Consider the following 25467-nt stretch of genomic DNA (forward strand, 5'->3'; position numbering starts at 1 on the left):
TTTTTTATTCTTCATAGGAGGTTTTTGTTGAACCGCTCTTTGTCTCATCCTTCACCTAGGACCAGTTTACCCTGGGTGGCCCTACCAGGGGCATAAAGCCCCAGACAACAGAGCTCCTAGGATCATTGGGACACGAAACTCCTCCACCCCGATAAGGTGGCAGTTCTCGGAGAGGATCATCCCATTTACTGTAATTGAAATACTCCCTGAACATCAGAGAGCTGCCTCCTGCTTGAGCAGCACTTTGCACACAGTATTCAAGGAAGGCTTCATGTGGTTTATGATGTACCTGTCGCCTCACATCATTCAAGTATCAGCAAAAATGGCAACTAATGAGACCAGATAACACATTTCCAGGGCTCAATACTGCACCCACTGTAACCATGCAGCTTTGTGAACAGCTGTCATCAAGTGCGTTTTCCATTGTACTCTGCTCCAGATATCCATGGAATGTCATTCCCTTCTGAGTGTTCATTCAGAAACTGGCTTGTTGTATGCTTGCACTGACTGTCTGCAGCAATTCGTAATGGCAAAGTGGTTTGCTGTCACAATGCATGACACACGTCAACAATCCATATCTGTGAGAACCGTCTTTCAACCATAGCTCTGGCAATGATTAGTGGTTAACTGTGATGTACACTACTGCTGGAACACGTGTTGGACAGTACACTTTACCACATCCATAAAAGTTGGCAACTTCTTGGCACAGATATTTGTAGGACGCAATTCATATTGAGGTTGCCCTCTGTTGGTGACTGAAGCATGCATCACCTCTTACATGGGCAGTGGCTAATTTTTTAACCGATAAACATACCTTTATTGTTGATTTTGAATTTATAATAATATAACAACATTTTAGCCTGAGAAAAGTAAACTTGACAAATGCATGTCCATCCATCCATTTTCCAACCCGCTATATTCCTAACTACAGGGTCACGGGGGTCTGCTGGAGCCAATCCCAGCCAACACAGGGCACAAGGCAGGAACCAATCCCGGGCAGGGTGCCAACCCACCGCAGGACACACACAAACACACCCAACGGCCAATTTAGAATCGCCAATCCACCTAACCTGCATGTCTTTGGACTGTGGGAGGAAACCGGAGCGCCCGGAGGAAACCCACGCAGACACGGGGAGAACATGCAAACTCCACGCAGGGAGGACCCGGGAAGCGAACCCAGGTCCCCAGATCTCCCAACTGCGAGGCAGCAGCGCTACCCACTGCGCCACCGTGCCGCCCACAAATGCATGTAGAAATCAAATTTTATTTTACCAAAAGGCCAAAGTGTGAAATGATAAGATTTAATTAGTATATAAAGCTGAATTTGTGTTTGTGTTTATGTGGCGTTCCTGTATGTAAATTCACACCACTGAACGTATCTTCACCAAATTTTGCATAGATTCCCCAATTGTACACAAAAAGACTTTAGGCTATGTTTTGTCCCAACACAAGGTACCCCTGATAGTTTACCATAAAAGCTTCTGCTCATTGCCATTTATATACTCTAAGTCTTTACAAATGTGAGGAACTCTGTCCATTCATCTATTCATCCATCTGTCCTTTTTTATTTTTGATCCTACTTGATTAAATTTAGGGTTGTAGGCAGCCTATCCTGGCAGAATTGGGTACAAGGAGGCAACTTTCTAAAAGTACTGTTCAACAGATCCATTGTGGCCACTGCACATACATTTTTCATTTTAATACCACCTACTATTACATTACCACAAATAAAAGTTCTATTGATCAAGTGGCTGCTATAGCAGAAGGTAGAAGCATGACTGATGGCAAAGAATTTATTTCACAGGGATTGTGTACCTAAATTGTTTCAGTGTATTTTTAGACTTCTTTAACAATGAATGAAAAGGACTACATTGTAATTATAATAGAAAAAAGTAATAAAAAGAAACAGAATTAGTAGACAAAATAAAAATGGAGGGATTATGAAAATATTAAGCATATTAGAAGCCATTACAGATCAGAAACAGTAGCAATTGATGCAATATATGAATGAATCACCCAGTAAAATTGTCTATGAAGCCTTTTCCATATTAAAATATCCAAATGAACAAACAAAAGCAAAACCAGACCTGATGATTTGTAATAATACCGTAACATGAATATAAAATTTAAATAATTTTATATACAAATAATTAAGTCATACAAATAATTATGTCACCTAGTACTTTTGAAATTAGATGAATACATATAAAAAACAGGCAGTGCAGTGGGTAGCTCTACTGTCCCATGGATCCAGCATACTGGGTTTAAATCATGTACAAGGATGTTGTCTGCATGGATTTTAAATATTCTCCCCATTGTCTGTGTAGTTTTCTTTCAGGCACTCCAGTTTGCCTCTCGCACCCACAAGGACATGTTAGTTAGTTTAATCGACAATTCGAACTGGGTTCTTCTGTGTGGAACCTGTGATGGATTGACACCATATCCAATGTGCCCAGTGCTGCTGGGACAAGCTCTGGCCTCTCAAAACCTTTACCTGGATTTAGCAGGTCTATAAAAGTTATGTAATACTACTTAGAAAAAACTCAGGATACCCAAATGGAGTATTATGTGAGAATATAAATTCCTCCATCTAATAGTAATTTCTTTTTCTATGACATCCACCTTTGTTGATCAAGGTTGCACAAAGCTGGAATATACAGGGCAGCTAAAGGCCTATGGGAGAAGCTAGTTCATCATAGATTACAGTCAAACAATAGATATCCAGTCATTTCAACACATTCTCATAGACAATTAGACCAAATTATCCATACTTTTTCACCACTACATAGTCTATTCTAACAAGAACGCATGGCAGGAATCAACACTAGACAAAACACTAGACCACTGTAGGGCATGCTAAAGCACGGCACATTACCAGTCAAAAGTTTGGACACACCCAGAAATGTTCATGTTTTTATAGAAATTGATCTTTTTTTTCAAGATACCATGAAATTGATTTAAGAATATAATCAATACATATGATTTCAGGATGCTGACCATAATACACTTTTCCAGTCATTTCCTGTCCAATACCTGTGTTCTTTTGCCTATTTTTAGCCTTTTATTTTTATTTGCAAGTTTCACATAAAGCTTTTTCTTTGAAACTCTGCCACTGAGGTCAGCATCTCCTGCAATAATCCTTTATTTGTTGCAGATGACACTGGTATTTGGCATGTAGAAGCAAACTGAGGACCTCACACTGCATATTCTGGAGTCCTTATCCTCTTATGCAATTGTGCATCTGGGCCTTCTCCTTTTTTTCTTTCCTGCCTTGTCCCAGTTCTCCCACTTCTGTCAAGACAATAATAGACACCTTAATATGAAATCTTCAGTTTCTTGGCAATTTGTCACATGAAATATCCTTCAGTCTGCACAAAAACAATAGACTGACATGTTTCATTGGAAAGTGGGTTCATTTTTTCCACTTTTGAACCCAGAACTGAATTTTCAGTACCTTGTAACCCACGTGAACAGAGTAACAGGTTTGACTGGTGCTAATTCTATTACAAAGGTTTCTCAAATAACCATTTAGCATTTATACATGAATAATTAAGGATAAGCTAAGAGAGTTTACCATGAGGAGACTGAAGGAATGACTGCTGAAAATGGAGCATTGCAGTCATATATGAATAGTTCATTAAAAAGCTGTCATTTCAAGCAGACGTAACCATTAGAAACCATAGTAATGTCTTTCCTGTATTTTATATAAATTTAATGGTATCTTGATAAAAAAAGGTATACATTTCTGTCAAAAACATAAAAAATGTTGGGTGTGTCCAGACTTGACTAGCAGTCTAACTAAACTCAGCAGAGTAAATAACTTAATGTCCACGTTGTTGGGATTTGACTGGAAACCAAAATATGGAGGGGGAATCCCACACAAACACTGGAAGAAAGTGCAAACTCTATACTAGCAATGACCACACTGCGAGTGTAAAGGTCCCTGTAATTGAAAATGCCAGTTTATAAAATGAACGCGTAGACGTTAAAAAAGCAGCAATTTCATTTTATCTTGACACCACCATGGCAGGCATTATGTTTTTGCAGCAAGGAACTCTGTCAGTTTTTCTAATGCCCGCCTTGCACTCACATTTTTGACAATCTGAAGTCAATCAACCCAATATGCATGTCTTCAACAGTGACGCGACTACCTTAAGTTGATTTTACTACAATTGCTGTGTGCCTCCCAGAACTCTCCTTCCGGATGGTGCAGTAATCCCTCCATGTCGTCAGAGGTCGCCGTAGGTATCCAGCACGGTTCTGGGAAAGCGGTCACCTCTAGGATTAACTCGATGTTTCAAACAATATGGTAGCGCACAGACTTGAAACGTGAGCATAAAGTACACAAATAAGATCTGACTGTAAGTGCTGGAAAGTGTCAAAAAAAATGACCGACGATTAAACGAAAATGGCGACTCTGTGTGTCTCTGCTTGTGTCAGGTGTATGCGTTCCGGTGCCTTGTCAGTCCTAGTTAGAAGAGTCTGCAGATACGCACCTGGTGAGGTTTTTTTTCAATAATTTTTCGTATAATAAGATGTCTTGGAATAAAATTATAGGTAATTTGTATGAAATAAAGAGACGTCAGCCTCTATAACTATACGCTCGAGTCCTGGTTTTCTGTGCTGCGTGTTAATAATGACCGCAACAGCACCAGTTTGCCGCAGTCATTTGGCTGTAAAACTGATTGATAAAGTCGAGAGCGGCCAAGCGATAACTACGAACGTTGCTGGAACTTGAGTCCTGTGGTCATTCTGCATGAACAGCGAGCTTCTTATTCACACAACTCTGTAGGAGCTACTGGAGAATGCAGTGATCTAAAACAAATTTAGTTCTGTCATTCAAATTATTATTTAAGTAAAAAAGACAAATCCTTAATTTTTGTCGTTGGCTTGTTTAACCATACTGGTATTTCTATATATGCGCACAGGCTATATGGTTACTATCAGAAAGTATTATTTGGCATTGTAATTGTGTATAGTTAATCATTTATGTATAAATAACTCCACACGCCCTGTAACAATGTCCCTTTGGAGTTGTCTTATCCACTGCCTATGAGAATCTCTCTGACTTACTTCTACAAACCTATCTTATCTTTCCCAAAGGTGCTGTTCAGTGTCCCCGAAGAAAAAGCGCGCCTGCTTTTAATCACATACCAGCAGTTTTCTTGTCAGGCAAGTCCGCACTTAGTAAAGTAATTAACAGCGGCACCCGCCGCCAGTGGGAGGAAGACAATTTTGCACAGCCCCATGCCCCACCTGTGTCAACCAGCAAAGGTGAATTTCTTTTTATTTTATGTTGTTGCTCTACTAAAAATGTTGCTAAAGTTTGTAGATCAGAGGTTATCAACGGGGGGCCTCAGTGAACGAAAATAATTATAAAATATCTGCAAAATACTCACGTCACTAAAAATCATGTTACAGCAGGGCTCTTAAGCGTAATGTCAACTTTCAAAATACAGCAGCATCTTGGTTAGGATGCACAATGGCAGCTGTTAGACACTTGGATCTGGTAACGGAGGGGGAGAACACCAAATTCAGGGCAACTTGCAAAACACTTACATTGAGGAACAAAATAGGGTGGCACTGTGATCTAATGAAATAAAAAGGTAGGGCTTGCTGGAATGGGAGGCTTTTCTTTTGGAAGGTTGGCGAGCACATTAGCCAGATTGAATGGTAGGGAATCTGGATGATTTTTGTCTATGGAGGAAAAGAATCACTGTTGATAATGCAGAAACCATGGTCAATTTAGAAGTGGTGATAAGTAGACAATCTGGGAGGTGGTGGTGTGACTTGGTGCCAAACAGAAGATCATAAGTAGAAGAGCAAGCTGTGAACCAAACAGAAAGTTCTGGATGGTACTTTAGTAGCTAGGGTATCTCTCATTATCAGAACAGTGAAGGGGTTATAATTATGTGTAAATGGTTCAAAGTTTGGTTCCTTTTATTATTCCCTTATTCTCTGTTCTTTTTGCAATTATTAAATAAACCGCTTTCTGCATTCGCTTCCTTGTTCAGTGGAGCCGCCTTCCCAAACCAACTACTAGGTGGCTACGATATGTTCCACTAGCAACGTTAGCTGGTATATGCAGGTAATGGCAAATATTTTTAAATTTACTGTTTTTGCAGTAGATTTACCCTGTGTTCCTCCTACGCCTTCCTTTGTTATCCTCATGGGTCTCAACCTCTCTTGGCCGATGATGCCTATTAGTCACGTTCCCATAAAAGCTGTCTTTTCAAGTCTCATTGCTCAGTTCCTGTTCACATTTTGACAACCGCCAATGTTAGATGGGTCCCTATTACTCAACTGAAAACATCATTCTTATTCTTGCAGATACTTCATGTGTCTGAAGCTGACCATCCTCGCTATCCAAGTGCATGTCAACATTCCTTCCTCTGTGTTTCTTTTCTTGATTGCATTTGATTGAACAACCACAGTGACATTGATCAATCAGACCAAAGCCAAACTGACCAATTATATTGCTCAGAGGGGCTGGACACACATATTATATTTTATATAATATACACACACAAAGACTTTTTTTATATTGATAGATAAGACCCAGCATAACTATCTGGGCAACTTTTAATGCGGTGTCATATATACTCCAGTTATTGCACTACCCTTTAGTTAGCATGGGTACAAGCTCTTCTTAATGACCTACAGTTGTGCTTGAAAGTTTGTGAACCCTTTAGAATTTTCTATATTTCTGCATAAATATGACCTAAAACATCATCAGATTTTCACTCAAGTCCTAAAAGTTCATCAGATTTTCACTCAAGTCCTAAAAGTAGATAAAGAGAAACCAGTTAAACAAATGAGACAAAAATATTATACTTGGTCATTTATTTATTAAGGAAAATGATCGAATATTGCATATTTGTGAGTGGCAAAAGTATGTGAACCTTTGCTTTCAGTATCTGGTGTGAACCCCCTTTGCAGCAATAACTGCAACTAAATGGTTTCGGTAACTGTTGATCAGTCCTGCAACACCGGCTTGGAGGAATTTTAGCCCATTCCTCCGTACAGAACAGCTTCAACTCTGGGATGTTGGTGGGTTTCTTCACATTAACTGTTCGCTTCAGGTCCTTCCGCAACATTTCGATTGGATTAAGGTCAGGACTTTGACTTGGCCATTCCAAAACATTAACTTTATTCTTCTTTAACCATTCTTTGGTAGAACGACTTGTGTGCTTAGGGTCATTGTCTTGCTGCATGACCCACCTTCTCTTGAGATTCAGTTCATGGACAGATGTCCTGACATTTTCCTTTAGAATTCTCTGATATAATTCAGAATTCATTGTTCCATCAATGAAGGCAAGCCGTCCTGACCCAGATGCAGCAAAACAGGCCCAAACCATGATACTACCACCACGTTTCACAGATGTGATAAGGTTCTTATGCTGGAATGCAGTGTTTTCCTTTCTCCAAACATAACTCTTTTCATTTAAACCAAAAAGTTCTATTTTGGTCTCATCCGTCCACAAAACATTCTTCCATTAGCCTTCTGGTTTGTCCACGTGATCTTTAGCAAACTTCAGATGAGCAGCAATGTTTTTTTTGGAGAGCAGTGGCTTTCTCCTTGCAACCCTGCCATGCACACCATTGTTGTTTAGTGTTCTCCTGATGGTGGATTCATGAACATTAGCCAATGTGAGAGAGGCCTTCAGTTGCTTAGAAGTTACCCTCTCCGACTATTACACGCCTTGCTGTTGGAGTGATCTTTGTTGGTCGACCACTCCTGGGGAGGGTAACCATGGCCTTGAATTTCCTCCATTTGTACACAATCTGTCTGACTGTGGATTGGTGGAGTCCAAACTCTTTAGAGATGTTTTTTTAACCTTTTCCAGCCTGATGAGCATCAACAACTCTTTTTCTGAGGTCCTCAGGAATCTCCTTTGTTCGTGCCATGATACACCTCCGCAAACGGCAAACGTGTTGTGAAGAGCAGACTTTGATAGATTCCTGTTCTTTAAATAACACAGGGTGCCCACTCACACCTGATTGTCATCCCATTGATTGAAAACACCTGACTCTAATTTCACCTTCAAACTAACTGCTAATCCTAGAGGTTCACATACTTTTGCTACTCACAAATATGTAATATTTGATCATTTTCCTCAATAAATAAATGACCAAGTATAATATTTTTGTCTCATTTGTTTAACTGGTTTCTCTTTATCTACTTTTAGGACTTGAGTGAAAATCTGATGATGTTTTAGGTCATATTTATGCAGAAATATAGAAAATTCTAAAGGGTTCACAAACTTTCAAGCACAACTGTAAGAAGCTAATAAGAAAAAGTGAAAAGGCGACAAGCCTCACTGTCGTAGAAAATCTTTGGTGGTTTAGCATAATTGCATGTGAAGGAGATGGTAGAGCAACTTGAAAAATGCAGCTGCTGTGTTCATTTTTTAAAAGCTGCACATGTGTCTGAGCTGGCTGTCCTTCCACTTCTTTTCCATCATTTTAAATTGTTACATATGTAGAGAAAACGCTTTTACATTTCCAGTTGTGGCTGTCAGATGAAAATTCTACAGTGCTAAATTAATAAGAAAACAAAGTAGCTTTTGTAATTAGGTTAAGAAAAAATTAATGCCATGGTTAAGTCTGCATTTTATAAGTTACTAAATGTAAGTTCATAAATCAAAACCTTTGTCGGGACAGCAAAAATACAGGAGGGGAAATATCATATGGGGGGGGGCCCTCGCACATTCACATTCTTCACTGGGGGGCCTTAGAGCAGCAAAGGCTGAGAACCAGTGGTGTAGATGGCATTATAGATACTGCCTATGTCTTTTTTTGAATGTAGGGCAAAATAGTATTGTTTCAGTATATGGGTGCTTTACAAAAAACTTACTTTTATGATCATTTCTAATCCTGCAATTTAAGCAGTTTTACTAAACATTTCTTAATATTGTGTTTGTCATTTATACTGAGGGTTTTAAAAGTCCTTTAGAGCAGTTGAGAATATTATCTATTTATTTAAATGTTAATTTATTTACCAAAACTCCTTAGTCAAATTTTAGGGTAAATGATAGCCTAACCCAATAGTATCAGGAGGAGATTGAAGGCCTAGATCAAACATTAGTTTGTTATAGTGCACCAAGTAAGTTTAGATGCACATTTTAGGATGTAGGAGTAAAACCACAATACCTAGATAGGTGTTGATAAAAATGGGGGAGAAAATTACAATGAAGAAAATTTCTGCAATACAGTAAAAACAAGTTCAGAGAGCTTACACAGATATACAAATATGAAACTAACAACATTACTAAACATTGCAACATTTACATAAATATATTCATTAGTTATTTGTACAATAGAATAATAAAATAACTATATTTCATTACATCTCCTCAAAATGTTTCATGGAAAATTAGCAAATGGAGTAATAGTAAACATTCATCAATATATATGATACATAACCCCTGCCCACACAACAAAAGAATTTATATTCTTGCCAATCACCCTTAAAAAATGTCTGATATTCAGAATTTACAAAACATTACAATGATGTGGTTTGTTCACTTGTAGACTGCAAAAACGAACATTTAAGCCTTGGAATCTTTTGCTATGAGGAATACCTTAATGTATCCCTAAATTCCAGCAAATTTGTTACCCACATTTATTTTTATTAAAAAAAAGTTTTTTGTGTGATACAGTATTCTTTAAAACATTTTGTGCAATGGGAAAGATCATAATGTCCAATTTAAATGTATTAATTTTTGTAATATTCTCTAACTGGTTAATTCAATGCAGGGCTAAATTGTTCAGTCCAGCAGCACTGATATCAAGTCAGGAAACAACTTTTGATAGTTCATTGCAGGGCCTACTGATGTACACAACTCACACAAGGTCAATTTTGGAATCTTCAATTAACATTTGAGGATGTAGGAGAAAAAATCAACACAAACCCAAGGTCAACTTACAAACTCTACACAGGTGATGGCTAAACAGAGGGTTCATACTCAGTATCTGGAATCTATGTGGCAGGTAGTAACCAATATGCCACTGTACCTCCCTAATTTTTAAATGTATTTTAATAAATTGTATTTGTAATGGCCGACCCCTTACCCAGCCGGCAGCTACTCTTCCAAGACCTGTGGCCTGGATAAATTACTGAGGCTAATCTATAAATACCAAGCTGTACCTCTAACAAATAATATTTTTCCCCACAATCGAGGGTTTAAACATAAGCACAAAAAAGCAGATATGTAAAAATAGGTCGATCAATATATTAAATTAAACAACAAAAAAAGGCAAATTTCAAATGTAGAAAATATGTATAGAAATGTATATCCCTCCACTAAACTAACAACGTGACAACAGCATATATACAATAACAAACCCTCCCTTGTCCCAGTAACATAACAAACAAAACACGAAAAACAATGAATGAAGTACGGAAAATGCCAAAGATAGTGAGCTTGAGTCCGAGTATACAACTGTCCTGAATGCGGATGACTGGTCAACAGATAAATGATGTGTTTGTATTTCCCGGAAAAAATGGAGCAACATCACCGTGAATCCTCGGCTTGTGGTGGATGATGTAGTCCAACCCCGGGGTCTCTGGTGATGATTGATTTAAAGTAAGTCCAGCGGAATGAAAAACGAACTGGTTATAAAAGCGCGATGTGGAAAACAGAAGGTAAAGTTGTTTCGTTGTTGTGAAATGTAATCTCCGTCTTTCTCCTCTCCTCCCCTGTTCTGTCTTGATTGTTTATATAGTACTGAGCCGGATGTGATTGATTGATTGTAAACAGGTGTTTTCCATCTTGGGGCTGCGGTCTCTTTCCATCGTCTGTCCCTCCTGTATTTACGGGGACGACATTCACTGACGCACACAAACAGCGAATGGAACGATGGAAACAAAACACTCGGTACAAACATTGAACAACACTATTACTACTACTATGTAGCCCCGCTACATATTTACCTGCATACCACTTGTACTGTGCAGATAACTGTGTAAAGCCTAGATCCTAATTTAATATGTGTTAATATTTTGCAAAATTGGCCATTCCCTTAAACATTTTTTTTAAATAAACAGGTTCATAAAATGTATAAATAAAAAAATATATATTTTTATTCATGTATAACCCAAAATAAAATTTCACCACTTATTAGGATTGATCATTGTGGAGCAATCCCTTCCTGCAACAAAAGTCAGATACATGTTTAGTAAAAAGATCAGCTATGATCTGTTTTTGTTGTGTTGGGATGAATTTAGCTTTGAAGCCCTCTTGAATTTTGTGGAAATTTAAATATTAAAGTTCACTAAAGATAGAATAGGCCAATATTTCTTGCCTGGATTAATCCATACCTATACACATAATTTGGCAAAAATAAACAGCAGAATTCCAATCACTTCTAAATTGCTTGAATTGGTAATAAAAGCTGAAATCAGAATAAAATGAGAATTACAAGTTCATGACACTGTAACTCCAGAGGATGCAAGAGGTGCTGATATCAAAGGAAGATATACATAAATTAATGTCTGTTTCAGATAGAATGTTTTATAAAGAGAAGTGAGCGTGAGCTTCAGCAAAGCTTCTTTTACCAGGAGAGATACAACACCAGTAGAAAGTGCCACTGATAGGTGAAATTATGATGTTTAGATTAAGCATCATTGAATTAGGGAAATATTTACATTTATCATTTTAACTCCAGCTCATGCCCTTTAATAGGTTTTTCATTGTTGTTGTTTTTTCTACGGATTGAAATAAATCACTAAAGACATTTTTAAAATGAAACCATTATTCTTACCACAATTAAATGAGAATTTTATTGAGCAATATGAATATTCTGTCCCTGTAAAGAGCACAAATGGCTTTAATCTGTGAGAAAGAATAATCACTTTTGGCATTCATTCAAGTGACTAGATCTTTTTAATCCTGTTCAAAAACATTTGTGCTTATGTTTTTGTGACTGCTGACGTTAGAGTACTTTTGTTTGAAATTACATCATTTTTGCAGGCCTGATTGAATTTAAATATTGAAATATATATCATCATGCATCTGTAGTAAGTATCCTACTCTGCTTCAAGATGGAATGTTATTAGTAATTAAACTAGATAGAATAATTGCTGAGCTAAATACTGTTGCTAGGATGAGATGTGATATGAAGAGGGCCTCTAAACTGAGAAATTTTGAAAGATATTTTTAGTACAGTGATCCCTCGCTATATCGCGCTTCGCCTTTCGCGGCTTCACTCCATCGCGGATTTTATATGTAAGCATATTTAAATATATATCGCGGATTTTTCGCTGCTTCGCGGGTTTCTGCGGACAATGGGTCTTTTAATTTCTGGCACATGCTTCCTCAGTTCGTTTGCCCAGTTGATTTCATACAAGGGACGCTATTGGCAGATGGCTGAGAAACTACCCAACTTACTTTCTCTCTCTCTCTCTCTCTCTCTCTCTCTTGCGCTGACGTAGGGGGGTGTGAGCAGGGGGGCTGTGTGCAGCTGCTTCCTGAAGGCCATGCTGCACAGTGCTTCGCATACTTAAAAGCTCAAAGGGCACGTATTGATTTTTGACTTTGTTTTTCTGTGGCTCTCTCTCTGTCTCTTCCTGCTCCTGACAGAGGGGGTGTGAGCTGCCGCCTTCAACAGCTTTGTACCGGCGGTGCTTCGCATACTTAAAAGCCAAAAAGCCCTATTGATTTTTTTTTTTGACTGCTTGCTTTGCACTCCTTTGAAAAGGAAGATATGTTTGCATTCTTTTAATTGTGAGACTGAACTGTCATCTCTGTCTTGTCATGGAGCACAGTTTAAACTTTTGAAAAAGAGACAAATGTTTGTTTGCAGTGTTTGAATAACGTTCCTGTCTCTCTACAACCTCCTGTGTTTCTGCGCAAATCTGTGACCCAAGCATGACATTCTAAAAATAACCATATAAACATATGGTTTCTACTTCGCGGATTTTCCTATTTCGCGGGTGGCTCTGGAACGCAACCCCCGCGATGGAGGAGGGATTACTGTACTTTGTTCTAGATGACTATAAGGCCACATTCACATTTCTGCAGTACCCTGTGTTATTTCACCACCAAGACACCAGTAGAATAAAATACAGTGGAACCTCGGTTTGTGAGTAACTTGGTTTACGAGTGTTTTGCAAGACGAGCAAAAATTTTTAATAAATTTTGACTTGATAAACGAGCAAGGTCTTGCAGTACGAGTAGTATGTATATGCTTTGTCTGCTGAGTGTCATGTGATCACAACTGAGCTGATGGTTCTTCTCTCTCTCTCGCTGCGGGATTGTGGGCAATTGTCTCCTATTCTCCGTCTGAGTCGGCGTGCCTCACTCATATAGTCAACATCCGTACAAGTGTATACTGTTTACTACAGCATTAGCATTCTGACTGTATGTGTGTGTGCACGCGCGCGCTCGTGTGTGTGTGTGTGTGTGCGTGCGCGCGCTCGTGTGTGTGTGTGTGTGCGCGCTCGCGCTGTGACGTGCGAGTCCCCGTCTTGCACCCTAAAACACGAAGCTGAGTCTCAGTACTTTAGCAACACCAGCTTTATTCATCTTAAAACAGCAACAGTGCGGTTATTTATACACAGACGCAGCAGTCAGGCAGGGCCCTGCACATTTATAATGTTCCTTGTTCCTTGTATCACCCATCGACGGCAGGCGCATATAGCATGTCCGCGATCTTTTCGGATTCGCTTTTACGGCGAACTACTACAGCGCTGGGAGACTGCGATTGCTTTGGGATGCTCTTCCGTGTGTCGGCCCGTTGGGTGCAATCCCACAAGAGTTTAGAAACGCACTCACACCAGCCATGATTCTTTTCAAAGGTAAAGTGCAGGTTAATTTGTTTTATGTATTTTTACTTTTTATTTTGTAGTAATCATTTTTATATGAATAGTTTTGGGTTGTGGAACAAATCATCTGAGTTTCCATTATTTCTTATGGGGAAATTCACTTTGATATACGAGTGCTTTGGACTACGAGCACGTTTCCGGAACGAATTATGCTCGCAAACTGAGGTTCCACTGTAGTGTGTATTCTATGGATCCATTTATATTACTGCAAAGGCGCACTGTGCAGTTTTTTTAAAAAACAAAAAAGAAAAAGTACCTGCTCCATATTTCCACCTGTCTACACTTTGGAAGAGTATTATTGCAGTTAAATGACTAGCTCACTGCCAGATGCATGCTTAATAGCGCATGAAAGTGCATAAACCTATACATGTTGAAATACTCATCCATAAATGTGTCTCTGAATAGGTTTAAATGTAACCAAAAGAATGACAATTCCTATGCCTTTATTACCTTCAATTGGCGTAACTAAAATTAGATTGTTTAAATTGAAATAGTTCACTTTAATACAATTCTTCAAACGTTTCTGTGTCTACACCCAACCTGTTTTATGTATTATTTGATGACAATTTTAATCACTGAAGTATTGGAGGTAAATTTGGCTGCTTGTCATGTATTTCTGTTATGATACACTAATCTTAAAAATCTCACAGTGGTTGTTTTTTGTAGTGGAACAAGACAACTTGTTGATAAGAAGACCAGATCAGCCAAAGAATTCCAAGAGGCTAAAAATAGCAGTTATTGGAGCACCAAATGCTGGAAAATCCACATTATCTAATCATCTTCTGGGCAGAAAGGTAAATTTGAAAACAAAGGAGGAAGTTATCTCTAGCCGTAAACATAGTTTTAAGGTTATATCTTAAAAGCTCACTGCTGTTGTGTATTAAGTGAAATTTGCCAGTGCTTTTTTCTAGTTTATTAAATTCATCTGTGAATGTATATTTATGATTGCAAGGCCTCCTGATTGAAATATTCTTTGCAGTTATCATATAGTCACAAAGCCATGTTACTGCTCTTGGAGAATACAGTACTGGTGTCTAAGCAAATCAATAGACTGTGCAATTAGAAAAAAGCCCAGGTTACTTTCTGTATGGCAGAGGTCATTCCGTCTTCGATCACATGCAAGCAGTAATAATAATAATAATAATTCATTACATTTATATAGCGCTTTTCTCAGTACTCAAAGCGCTATCCACACAGGAGGAACAGAATAGTACTGCAAGGTAGAAGTAGTTGCCTTAAAAGTGAAGACATCAATATGAAGTTGCCACATGCCATCAGACCAAAACATTTTGACATGTCTGGTCAACTTGATTCTTTAGAATTGTTAGTTTAATCCTTTTTTGTAACTGTAGTCTTTGTGGTGTTCAGATAGCTTTATGGGTGTGGTGTTTATTAAAAAGCGGGTTTGTAGCAAGGTGATTGAAGTTTGAAATGCCATTCCCTTACTTTTGGGAGATTAGCCTTAAGTGGTTTTGCTTACCATAAATTGAGCAGGTCATGTCCTACTAGTTGAACACTCCAGTAAAATGAAATATAAGCTATTCTTGTTTGAATTTTCTTAGTAGTAGAATAGTATAATTCATCTACAGGAAAGTCAGTTAATTAAACCCTTATTAATAGAGCAGATACAAGTCTTGTGACTGAAAATGTCTTTGATGTATATGAAAAGACTGGATGGTCATTTAAACTCTATTGGTGGAGGCAATCCATCATACAGGAAAAAATGCTTCATTAATGGTGTAAATACTCTCAAAGCAGGTCAGTCAAGTACAGCTTACACAGTTACTAGCACAAATGGAACTCATCTTTTGGTGTGTTCTACATATGCACTAATGTGTTTTTAAATACCATTTCAAAAGAGGATTCATCTGACTATATTACACTACTGTCTATTGCCTAATCTTTGTACCACATTACCCGTAATCTTGAATTGTGTACTGCAAACTGATAATTATATTTTTGCAGCTAATTGATGCCTTGCTTTATGAATTCATTGCCAGCATGACCTTGCATGTTCTTTCTTCTGAAGTTTTTTTTCTTAAACAGTGCAAGGTCAGAGATTTTGTGTTGGAGTTATGCAGTTTTGTGTTTGATTTTGGTAACATTTTAAAGGTTAGTTGTAAATGTGTATGACTGATGTAATTAATTACATAATTCTGGTAATTTTTTAAAGATACTGCTAAAAATCTGTACTATTTTCCCCAGTGAGTAATATAGTATGTTTTTTTTTTTGTGTGTTTTTTTTTCCCCCCACAGGTATTCCCTGTGTCGAAGAAAGTACATACAACTCGATCTAGTGCACAGGGTATTATTACTGAAGATGATACCCAATTGGTTGGTGCCTTCTGTTTAGTTTGTAAATGCTCTTCTTTGATAATTAAAATGAAACTACACTAGAATAACAGTACATATTAATGGCAATTTTGAAGCAGATGGATATTTAGAACTCTCAAGATGATTTATATATTTTCAAATTTGTTTTAAGAGTTTGATTTTATTTTGTTGCTAAAGCTGTTTAGGATTGAATAAATTGGGATTAATATGCAACAGAATTCAGAGCAGAACTTTGCCTCTTCTGTCATTATGCAGCTAGTTTTATCTGAAGTATTAGTCTAGCTAGATAACTTTGCATACTGTTTACATTTTTTTTTGCTATGAAGTTGATGGGAAGTTAAATATTTAAGTTATAGCTGCTTTGACATAACAGTAAATAATTAGACTACAGAATTTTTTGTTCCAATAAATAAGTTTAACAGAATTTGAATACAGGTTGTAGCAGTAGAGGCCTTTGTCCACCTCTTGGACCCTCGGGTACCACTCCAGACACCAGATGAATGTACAATTTTCCTTTATTGTACTTCTATACCGTGCACAAAGCACCCTCCACTCCACACTATTCATAAATAAACTCACTAATACAAAACTCTTTCCTCCTCGCCCAGACACTTCACCCTTCTACCTCCCAGCTCAGCTCAGTGTCTGGGCTTTCCCACACTCCTTTTATACGCCCTGACCCGGAGGTGTTCCTGTCCAACAGTCCACAGTTCCTTATTCCTTCCGGGTCAGGGTAAACAGTCCTTTTCTTCAACCTGGGAGCACGTCGTTTCTTCCTGTCACGTGACCATGACGTACTCCCGGGTTATAGGGCACATAAGAGCCCACGAGCCCCCCCTACAGCGACACCTGGTGGCCCCCAAGGTATCCAGCAGGGTTGTGTGTAGAAACTACATAGTCCATGAGGCATAGTCCGGAGAGCTCCTCCTGGCAGCCTGGGGGTGAGGGCCGGAGTAAGAAGCCGGCAATCCACCACAAGGTGTAGCTCATCTTCTATTCAAGTCATTTCATAAATGTCTCTATTAATATGTACTTTGATACATTCTGTTTTTATGCTTTGTAGATTATATTGGACACACCAGGACTTACTAATGTTCAGAAAGAAAAACGGTAAGTGTTACACTGATAACAAAGTTCTATCTTATATAAGATAATATGATGGAATGCACTTGCAAGGTTAAGCCATTTTTGAGTTATGTTCCATACATGAATTTAATGGAAACCTTTGCTTCATACATGACTTCCTGAAAGTAGTACCAGAGGATATGGTCAGTTAATTATGTAGGTGTATTTATCCAGCACTGTCTAATTTTCTCTAGATTGTTTCTGATGGTTTGAATTCTTTGAAATTAAATCTTTTCTGTGGACTGCATGGCTAAATTCATCTGGCCATCTTTGGATTTAGTTGAGTAAACTGTAATCTCCTTTTTGTAATTGTTCTTGGATTTCCTGCTGCTTTTTTGTGTGTGTTTGATTTTAATTGCAAGATGACATGATTTTACAAAACTCTAACCTCCATACTGTTGTTACTGCTGACAGCCTAGATGTAATCTTATAATCAAATTCTAGTTCTCCACCCACTCAAACAGGTGAATAATAAAACCTGTTTAAACTGGATGCACATCACTGAAAATGAATTAAGTGTCCATCTGTGTGTTTTCGGTTTGATGTATCTATTTTGAAAGCCGAGTATATAATACCTACGTGGTGTTAAGGACAATTGTGTAGATCCTCTTTAACGTAAATAAAGTTATCCTTGAAAGTGGTCATTTTGATTTGGACACATAGTGCTGCAATGTTTAGTTCTCACTATGTTACTGATACAGGCTTGAGCAGCATTTTTAGGTACACTTCGTAACTAACGGCTCTCTGCAGTGGAATAGTATTCTTTCCAAAGTTTATTCTTGTAATCCTACATTGGACCCAGTAGGTTAAACTAATGGATGGACTGTTGGCTGATGCAGAAATTTAAGAAGAAAATGTTTTTACAATTGCAGCTACATAGGGAGCAGCATATAGTTTGCAGCTAATCTAATCTTTAACTAAGTTAAAGTACATGAAGGAGAACTTTAAGAGGGTTTTCAGCCCTTTTCAGTACACTCATCAATACTTTTAGATTTGGGGATGAAATGCTTTTACACAATTTTGAAATTGGGGCACAGAAATGAACATGAATTCACTGTCTTATAGGGGCTTCATCATGGATAAACATTAAGGTAAATCCATGAGACCTGCATATTCAAAAGTATAAACTGATAATTTATTCAGAGTCCTCTTTAAGGTGCAAGGGTTAGTCAATTATCTGCAAAGGGAGTGCATTTCTTCTATTGCATTTCATTACTCTCGATTACTAAATTCATATTGAGTAAGCTTGGAATCTCAGTACAGGTTTCCCAAAATTATACACAGCTGCTTTATGAAATTTTGGGTATCCAAAGAAAGTGATGTAACATCCCTTTTTGACTTATGAATAATAACAAAGATGCTTATTTATGATCACAAAAATCAATTCTTGTAGTGGGCATCTGAAAATCGTACATGTTCTAAAGTATTTGAAAACACTTTTCTGCTCTAATGTACATTAATTTAATTTCCTTCACTGCAAATTAGCATTTTTTCCCCAGCTTAACACATTTTACATTCATTTTTTACATTAAAATTGTTAAAGTCTAAGAATCAATCATGCAAAATATTTAGTTTAATAATTGTCTAAGCTAAAGTGGAACCATTTTCATTCAGTAAAAGGAAAAAATGGGGTTTTATATATTGACTGTTCTGTTGTAAGCAGAACATACACCTAATTTCAATGTACTAAACACTACCACAAAGAACATTACTGTAATGAAACTGCAACAGACTGCTCCTTCCCTCAACTGCTGCTTGTGCATCTTCCTGATAGCTGTTGATTAGTAGTAACGTGTAATTGTGAATACTTAGAAAATGTATGTTTAGAAAATGGTGTCTATTTGAAGATTGTTTCTATTGTTCGTAAGACTGTGTTGCTTGATCTCTTTGTCCTGATATTTAATTGAAATTCATGCAAGAAAATAGATCCTGGAAAGCAATTATACAAAATGTGACAAATATATGTAATAGACATATCCTTCACATATCTGACATGCTTCAGGCAGGCACTGTGGTGTAGCAAATTTACCATTGGACTTTAAATCACAAGCATGTCAATTTAATTCTTGCCATGAACTCAGTGTGTCATCTGTAGCATATCACTTAATCTCACTCTGCTCCAGTTGGAACATACATGTTAACGATTGAAGCATAGCTCTTTATGTGTAAAGCACCTTAGAATAATTGTTATAGAAAGGTTCTACTGTACATAAAATAGTATTGTTTGTTTCAGTGGCACATATTTCTGTAAATTCCTAGTGATTTAGAGATTTATGGAGTTAAAACAAGGATTTTAAAAGAAAATTCCTTCCCATTAGAAAGCATGGCGGCAGTATTTTTAATTAGTGTATAGTTTTTAATCAGGCATTTATCAATTGCAGGCACCATTTGGAAAAATCTCTTTTGATGGATCCTTGGAGTTCTGTCGAAGAAGCTGATTTAGGTAAGTGCAAGTAGTTATTAAGCAACCTGATGTCTACCATAGGCTGAAAACAACTCTGTTCTGTGGATATTGTACAGAGTACATTACTCATTTGTTGTATTTTTTTTTTTGATATAATAAACTTGTTTATCTTCTTAAAGAGGAAGCTGGAATATTTGGAAATATTATGGACTCTGCATTTAGCTAAAAAATGGTTGGCGTGGGAATCTTTAGGTTAAACCTTTTCTATTTGATTGTGTTATGTGTTGTTGTTTCAGTCTGGATTTCAGATATTTTATAGTTGTTTCTGGCTATGTAGACTATGTAAGCCTTAGAAGCTTGCTGTTGTTGCTTCTCCAGACTTCAATCTATATTTTAAGATTATTAACTTTGCTTCTGGTCAATACTTGCTTATTGCTGGATACAGTGTAACCTCGGTTCACGAACGTCTCGGTACACGTACAACTCGGTTTATGACCAAAACGTTTGCCAAACTTTTGCCTCGGTTCATGACCACACACTCAGTATACGAACAAGCCAGTTTCCCTGTCGGTTTGTGCGCGCCGATGATTTCCGCACCTGTTGCATTGTTCTCGGTCAGAGTGCGTGCGTGCTTTCGCTGTGAACTCTTTGTGCTCTATTTCATTTCCCTTCCGGTTCGTGCGCGTCGATTACTTAAGCACGTGTTCAGCCTCTCCCTGTTCATTGTTCTCAGTCAGACGTGTGTGCTTTACCTGTGAACTCTTTGTGCTCTACAGTATTTCATGTGCTTTTGCAGTTAACCATGGCTTCTAAGCAAGTGAAGAGTGGTGAGAAGAAAGTGTTGCAATGTTACTTTTCTCTTTTTTTCAAATGTTTATTTTTTTTCCATGTGCTTAAAACTCATTTAAAAAGAGTGTTTACAGCGATCGGGCTATAATGCTATTAGCGTGAACTCCTGCAATATTACTGTCTTGGTTGGCTTTTAAATAAAGTTCAGATTTGTTCAAATGTTCCTTTTTTCCCCCTGTGCTTAAAACTCATTTAAAAAAAAAAGTGTTTATACAACGATCGGATTGTAAGGCTATAGCGCGAACTGCTGCAATGTTACAGAGAGAGAGAGGGGTCGCGTGCTTCTGAGAGACAGAGGGGGAGGGGGTTCACGTGCTGCTGAGAGAGAGAGATAGAGAGCCTGCGCATACAGCTGAGCAGGGAGCCTGGGTGTTTGTGTCAGTGTTGTTCAATGTTTTTACATTAGTTTACTATTACACTGTGCATTCTATGGTGTAATTAACTATATTTGTGCTTAAAAATCTTTAAAAAAATATATTTACATACAGTTCGTACGGTCTGGAACGGATTAATTGTATTTACATACAATCCTATGGGGGAAATTGCTTCGGTTCACGACCAAATCGGTTTACGACCAGAGGTTTGGAACGAATTATGGTCGTGAACCGAGGTTCCACTGTATTTGCAAAAAACTTTGACACGTTTCTACAAGGTCTACACACATTTTACATTAATTTTACTACTTTTATAAAAGTAGTCTAAGGTGCTTTACTTTTATAAAAATATAAAGTGCAAATATCTCTTTTAGTCTCTGTATTAAGTGCTTTCACTGACTGAAAAAAATATATTTTTGAAAAAAATGTATGAAAAAAGAAAATTGCATACAGTCCAACTAAATTCCAGTCCTATTTGTTGTTTTCATAGATTTTTTTTTCTTCTCAGAGGCATTTTAATTTGTTCACAGTAACTGAAATTTCAGCTTTTTTGTGGTTATTTTTTACAGAAAACTGCTGATGCTTAAGTAGAATTAATATGTCAAGTACTGTACAACACAAAAGCTTTTTTTTAACATGTCTTTTTCAGTAGTGACTCACAAAGAAGATTGATTGTAAAGTAATTTGTTACTTTTGATTTTATTTGGCTGTTTCTACAATTAAAAAGATGTATAAAAGCTCAGCAAGAAATTAAGTTTGTCATTGTCTAAAGTACTTAGGAGTCTCCCAATTCTCAGTTCCTTAGAATTGGTGAATCTTCAGACTGAAGCAGCTCTTGAAACTTTCTTTACTTTGATGTACTGTTTAGATTTAGTAAGCTACTGGTGGTTGTTCTCAGCTGTTCAGTTTAAATGATTCTTAGAAAAGTAAGTGCATGCTTGTTTAGGTGGTATTATAGGAATAAGCATATTGCCAAATGTTTGCATGAAACAAAGCAAGATATAATGAACCAAAAAATTAGACATTCACATGCTACCCATAGTAACATTTTGTGTAATTTATTTTTCAGTTAATTCATGATATAAAATATTTTAAAAGAGAAAACTAATACAGTATATGCAAATATTATTGCTAATGTCCCTATCACTAGCACACATTCTTTGCAATTCTGTTAACTGTGTTATCAAGTCAGACAGTAGTTCAACTCAGCGGCCTGAATGTCCCATTTTCAGCACACACATGGGTGGGCATTTATTTTTGTTTTATCATTGTTTGCATATGTAAACCTTGTTAAACTGCAGTAACTTATGCCAGATACAACCCTTAAGCAGCATGCCAATTTTGTGATCCTCTTGGTTTAAGTCTGCGAAATGTCCTTTTAATGCTGTATGTCTAATTAAAGTCAAATCTATAATAATAAAAGGCAAAGCCCTCACTGACTGACTGACTCACTCACTCACTGACTGACTGACTGACTCACTCATCACTAATTCTCCAACTTCCCATGTAGGTGGAAGGCTGAAATTTGGCAGGCTCATTCCTTACAGCTTACTTACAAAAGTTAGGCAGGTTTCATTTCGAAATTCTATGCGTAATGGTCATAACTGGAACATATTTTTTTGTCCATATACTGTAATGGAGGAGGCGGAGTCACGTATCGCGTCATCACGCCTCCTACGTAATCACGTGACCTAAAAACAAGGAAGAGATTTACAGCACGAGTCAAACGCGGGAACGAAGGTAAATGACGTTAATTTTTGACTGTCTTTTAATACTGTGTAAGCATACATATTAACACATGTGCAATTAAACGTGTGCATTTACGGGGTGATTTTTCAGGCTTAAAAGCTCGCCTTTTATCAAATGCGGAAACAAAGGTAACTGACGTTGTTCACTGTCTTTTAATACTGTGTAACCATACATATTAACACATGTGCAAATAAACGTGTGCATTTACGGGGTGATTTCTCAGGCTTAAAAGCTCGCCTTTTACTAAAAAGGTAAATGCAAAACTATTTTCAATCATTCTATGATCTGCTTCTCACAACTGAAGGCACCGTGGCTGATGGTAAATGACGTTAATTTTTGAGTGTCTTTTAATACTGTGTAAGCATACATATTAACACGTGCAATTAAACGTGTGCATTTATGGGGTGATTTCTCAGGCTTAAAAGCTCGCCTTTTATGAAACGCGGGAACAAAGGTAAATCACGTTCTTCACTGTCTTTTAATACTGTGTAACCATACATATTAACACATGTGCAAATAAACGTGTGCATTTACGGGGTGATTTCTCAGGCTTAAAAGCTCGCCTTTTACTAAAAAGGTAAATGCAAAACTATTTTCAATCATTCTATGATCTGCTTCTCACAACTGAAGGCACCGTGGCTGATGTTACGTCACTTGCTGTCCGACCATAAGCTTTACCTGGTAGGTAGCCGGACACTCACTTCACTCCCTTTCGGGAATCGAACCTCTGAGGTTTTCTTTTGTTCTTAATTAAAATTTAAAACCAATACTTCACCGCTGCTAAGCCCCTCTAGCGCTGACGTCTGAGGTTCGATTACCGTAAGCAAGTGCAGTGAGTGTGTAATTACATTCACGGCATTCGTAGTCTGATTCACAATCTGATTGTATGGGTGCTTACTTCCAGGTAACGCTTACACTTGGCCACCAAGTCAGCTCGAAGTGATCACTCGAGTAAAGGCAGCTTCACAAAAAAACTGATCCTTAACAAACTGTTATTAGTATATTTTCCCTCAATTTAAAAACGTTTTATTTTCTTCTTAATAAAAATTTAAAAGCGGTACTTCGCCGGTGCGAAGCGCGTGGATTTGACCGACTGACACATACAGACATATTCATGAGTGCAGGTACTTCGGAAAGAAAGCACCGCGTAAACCTAAACTTTAAATTAACTTCATAGACCTACAAAAGGTTGCCATTCATTTGAGGCAAGATTGCTTTTCTTCTGTACAACTATACGTTGCATTCTCAAAAGAGTGTGCTTGCACGGCTTCGGATATAGATATATATATATATATATATATATATATATGTATGTCTATATATAAATATGTAAGCTTATAAGTACTGCCTTACTTCTCTTTAAGAAAGGGAGATGTAATGATACTTGATTTAAACGATTCCATGTCTTCCTGGGTTTGCGTAGCTTATTGTCTAAAAAGGAGAAACCCTCATTTATAAAACTTTGCTGCAGATGACTTAGCTTATTGTCAATATCTTTACACGTTTTTTTAACACTTATTGACTGAAACGTGCTTTCACGAAAAAAGTTAGGGCTTTGCTACAGGATACACCCTCCACAAGTTAAGCAAGTAAAAATAAAATATATATTTCTGTTTTATTTAAACCTTTTAAGTTCGTATGCATAGCCCCATTTGGCTGTTTAATTTTTTTTTTTCTTTCTTCAGTAATATTTAATCTCCTTAAAGAAAAAGAACATATCCATTTTACTTTTTTTCTATCTCTGTAGTAATATTTTAGTGTAAAAGAATAACCAGTATTTAAACTTTTTATGTTACTTTATACATTTATTTTACACAATGTTGAAAAATTAATAAAAAAGCTGCATATTTTGGCAGCTGCTGCTTTCATTTTCAATAAAATGAAAAAAGCTGTCCAAGAGAAAACGTCAATAAAGAAGAAACAGTTTGCACTATCTAAAAATCAGAAACCCTCATTTATAAAAGTTTGCTGCAGATGACTTAACTGAAAATAAATGAATAGTTCCTATGTGTATAATACCGGTACATATTTATCTATTTTACTTATGCCTTTATTCCACCAACTTACAACATCTGAGGTACAATTTGTTACATTACTTTTGTTTTTTGCACAACATGCAGGTGAAGTGACTTCCTCAGGGTCACACAGTGGTGTCAGTACCAGGATTTGAACTGACAAGCTCCGGGTTTGCTGAAATATTACTGAAGAAAGAAAAAAAACGAAAACGGGCAAATAGGGCTATGCATACAAATGTCCATCCGTCCATTATCCAACCTGCTATATCCTAAATACAGGAGCCACTAAGTACATATGTATATATACAGTATATATATATATATATATATATATATATATATATATATATATATATATATATGTGAATGTATGTATGTATATATGTATGTCTATATATATATATATATATATATATATATATATATGTATATGTAGATATGTAAATTTGTATATGTATATATATATGTTTATGTGGATGTGTATATGTGTATATACGTATGTATATGTAGATATGTGTATATGTAGATATGTATATATATATCAATATGTATATATATATGTTTATGTGTGTGTGTGTGTGTGTATATTATATATATAAAAGACAGCAACACTCATAACAATGACAACACAATTACATTGACAATCATGTTACGTTATTTTTAAAATGTTTCCTTTTTTTTTTTTCATAACCTCTTTAACACACTACTTCTCCGCTGCAAACCGTGGGTATTTTGCTATATATATATATATATATATATATATATATATATATATGTGTGTGTATGTAT

General features: G+C 36.9%; 1 protein-coding gene across 1 annotated transcript in view; it reads left to right on the forward strand.

Moving 5' to 3' along the window:
• Positions 1-4270: 4270 nt before the first annotated feature.
• The window catches only part of eral1 (Era-like 12S mitochondrial rRNA chaperone 1), a 40759-nt gene continuing 19562 nt past the window's right edge, over positions 4271-25467 (forward strand). The window contains exons 1-6 of the mRNA XM_028806968.2: positions 4271-4499; positions 5104-5274; positions 14495-14622; positions 16085-16162; positions 17226-17272; positions 19669-19730. Coding sequence (XP_028662801.2) covers positions 4409-4499; positions 5104-5274; positions 14495-14622; positions 16085-16162; positions 17226-17272; positions 19669-19730 — 577 coding nt within the window. The 5' untranslated portion in view covers positions 4271-4408. The remainder of the gene's footprint in view (positions 4500-5103; positions 5275-14494; positions 14623-16084; positions 16163-17225; positions 17273-19668; positions 19731-25467) is intronic.

The sequence above is a fragment of the Erpetoichthys calabaricus genome, chromosome 8 (assembly GCF_900747795.2).
Source record: "Erpetoichthys calabaricus chromosome 8, fErpCal1.3, whole genome shotgun sequence".
In the NCBI taxonomy this organism is placed as follows: domain Eukaryota; kingdom Metazoa; phylum Chordata; class Cladistia; order Polypteriformes; family Polypteridae; genus Erpetoichthys; species Erpetoichthys calabaricus.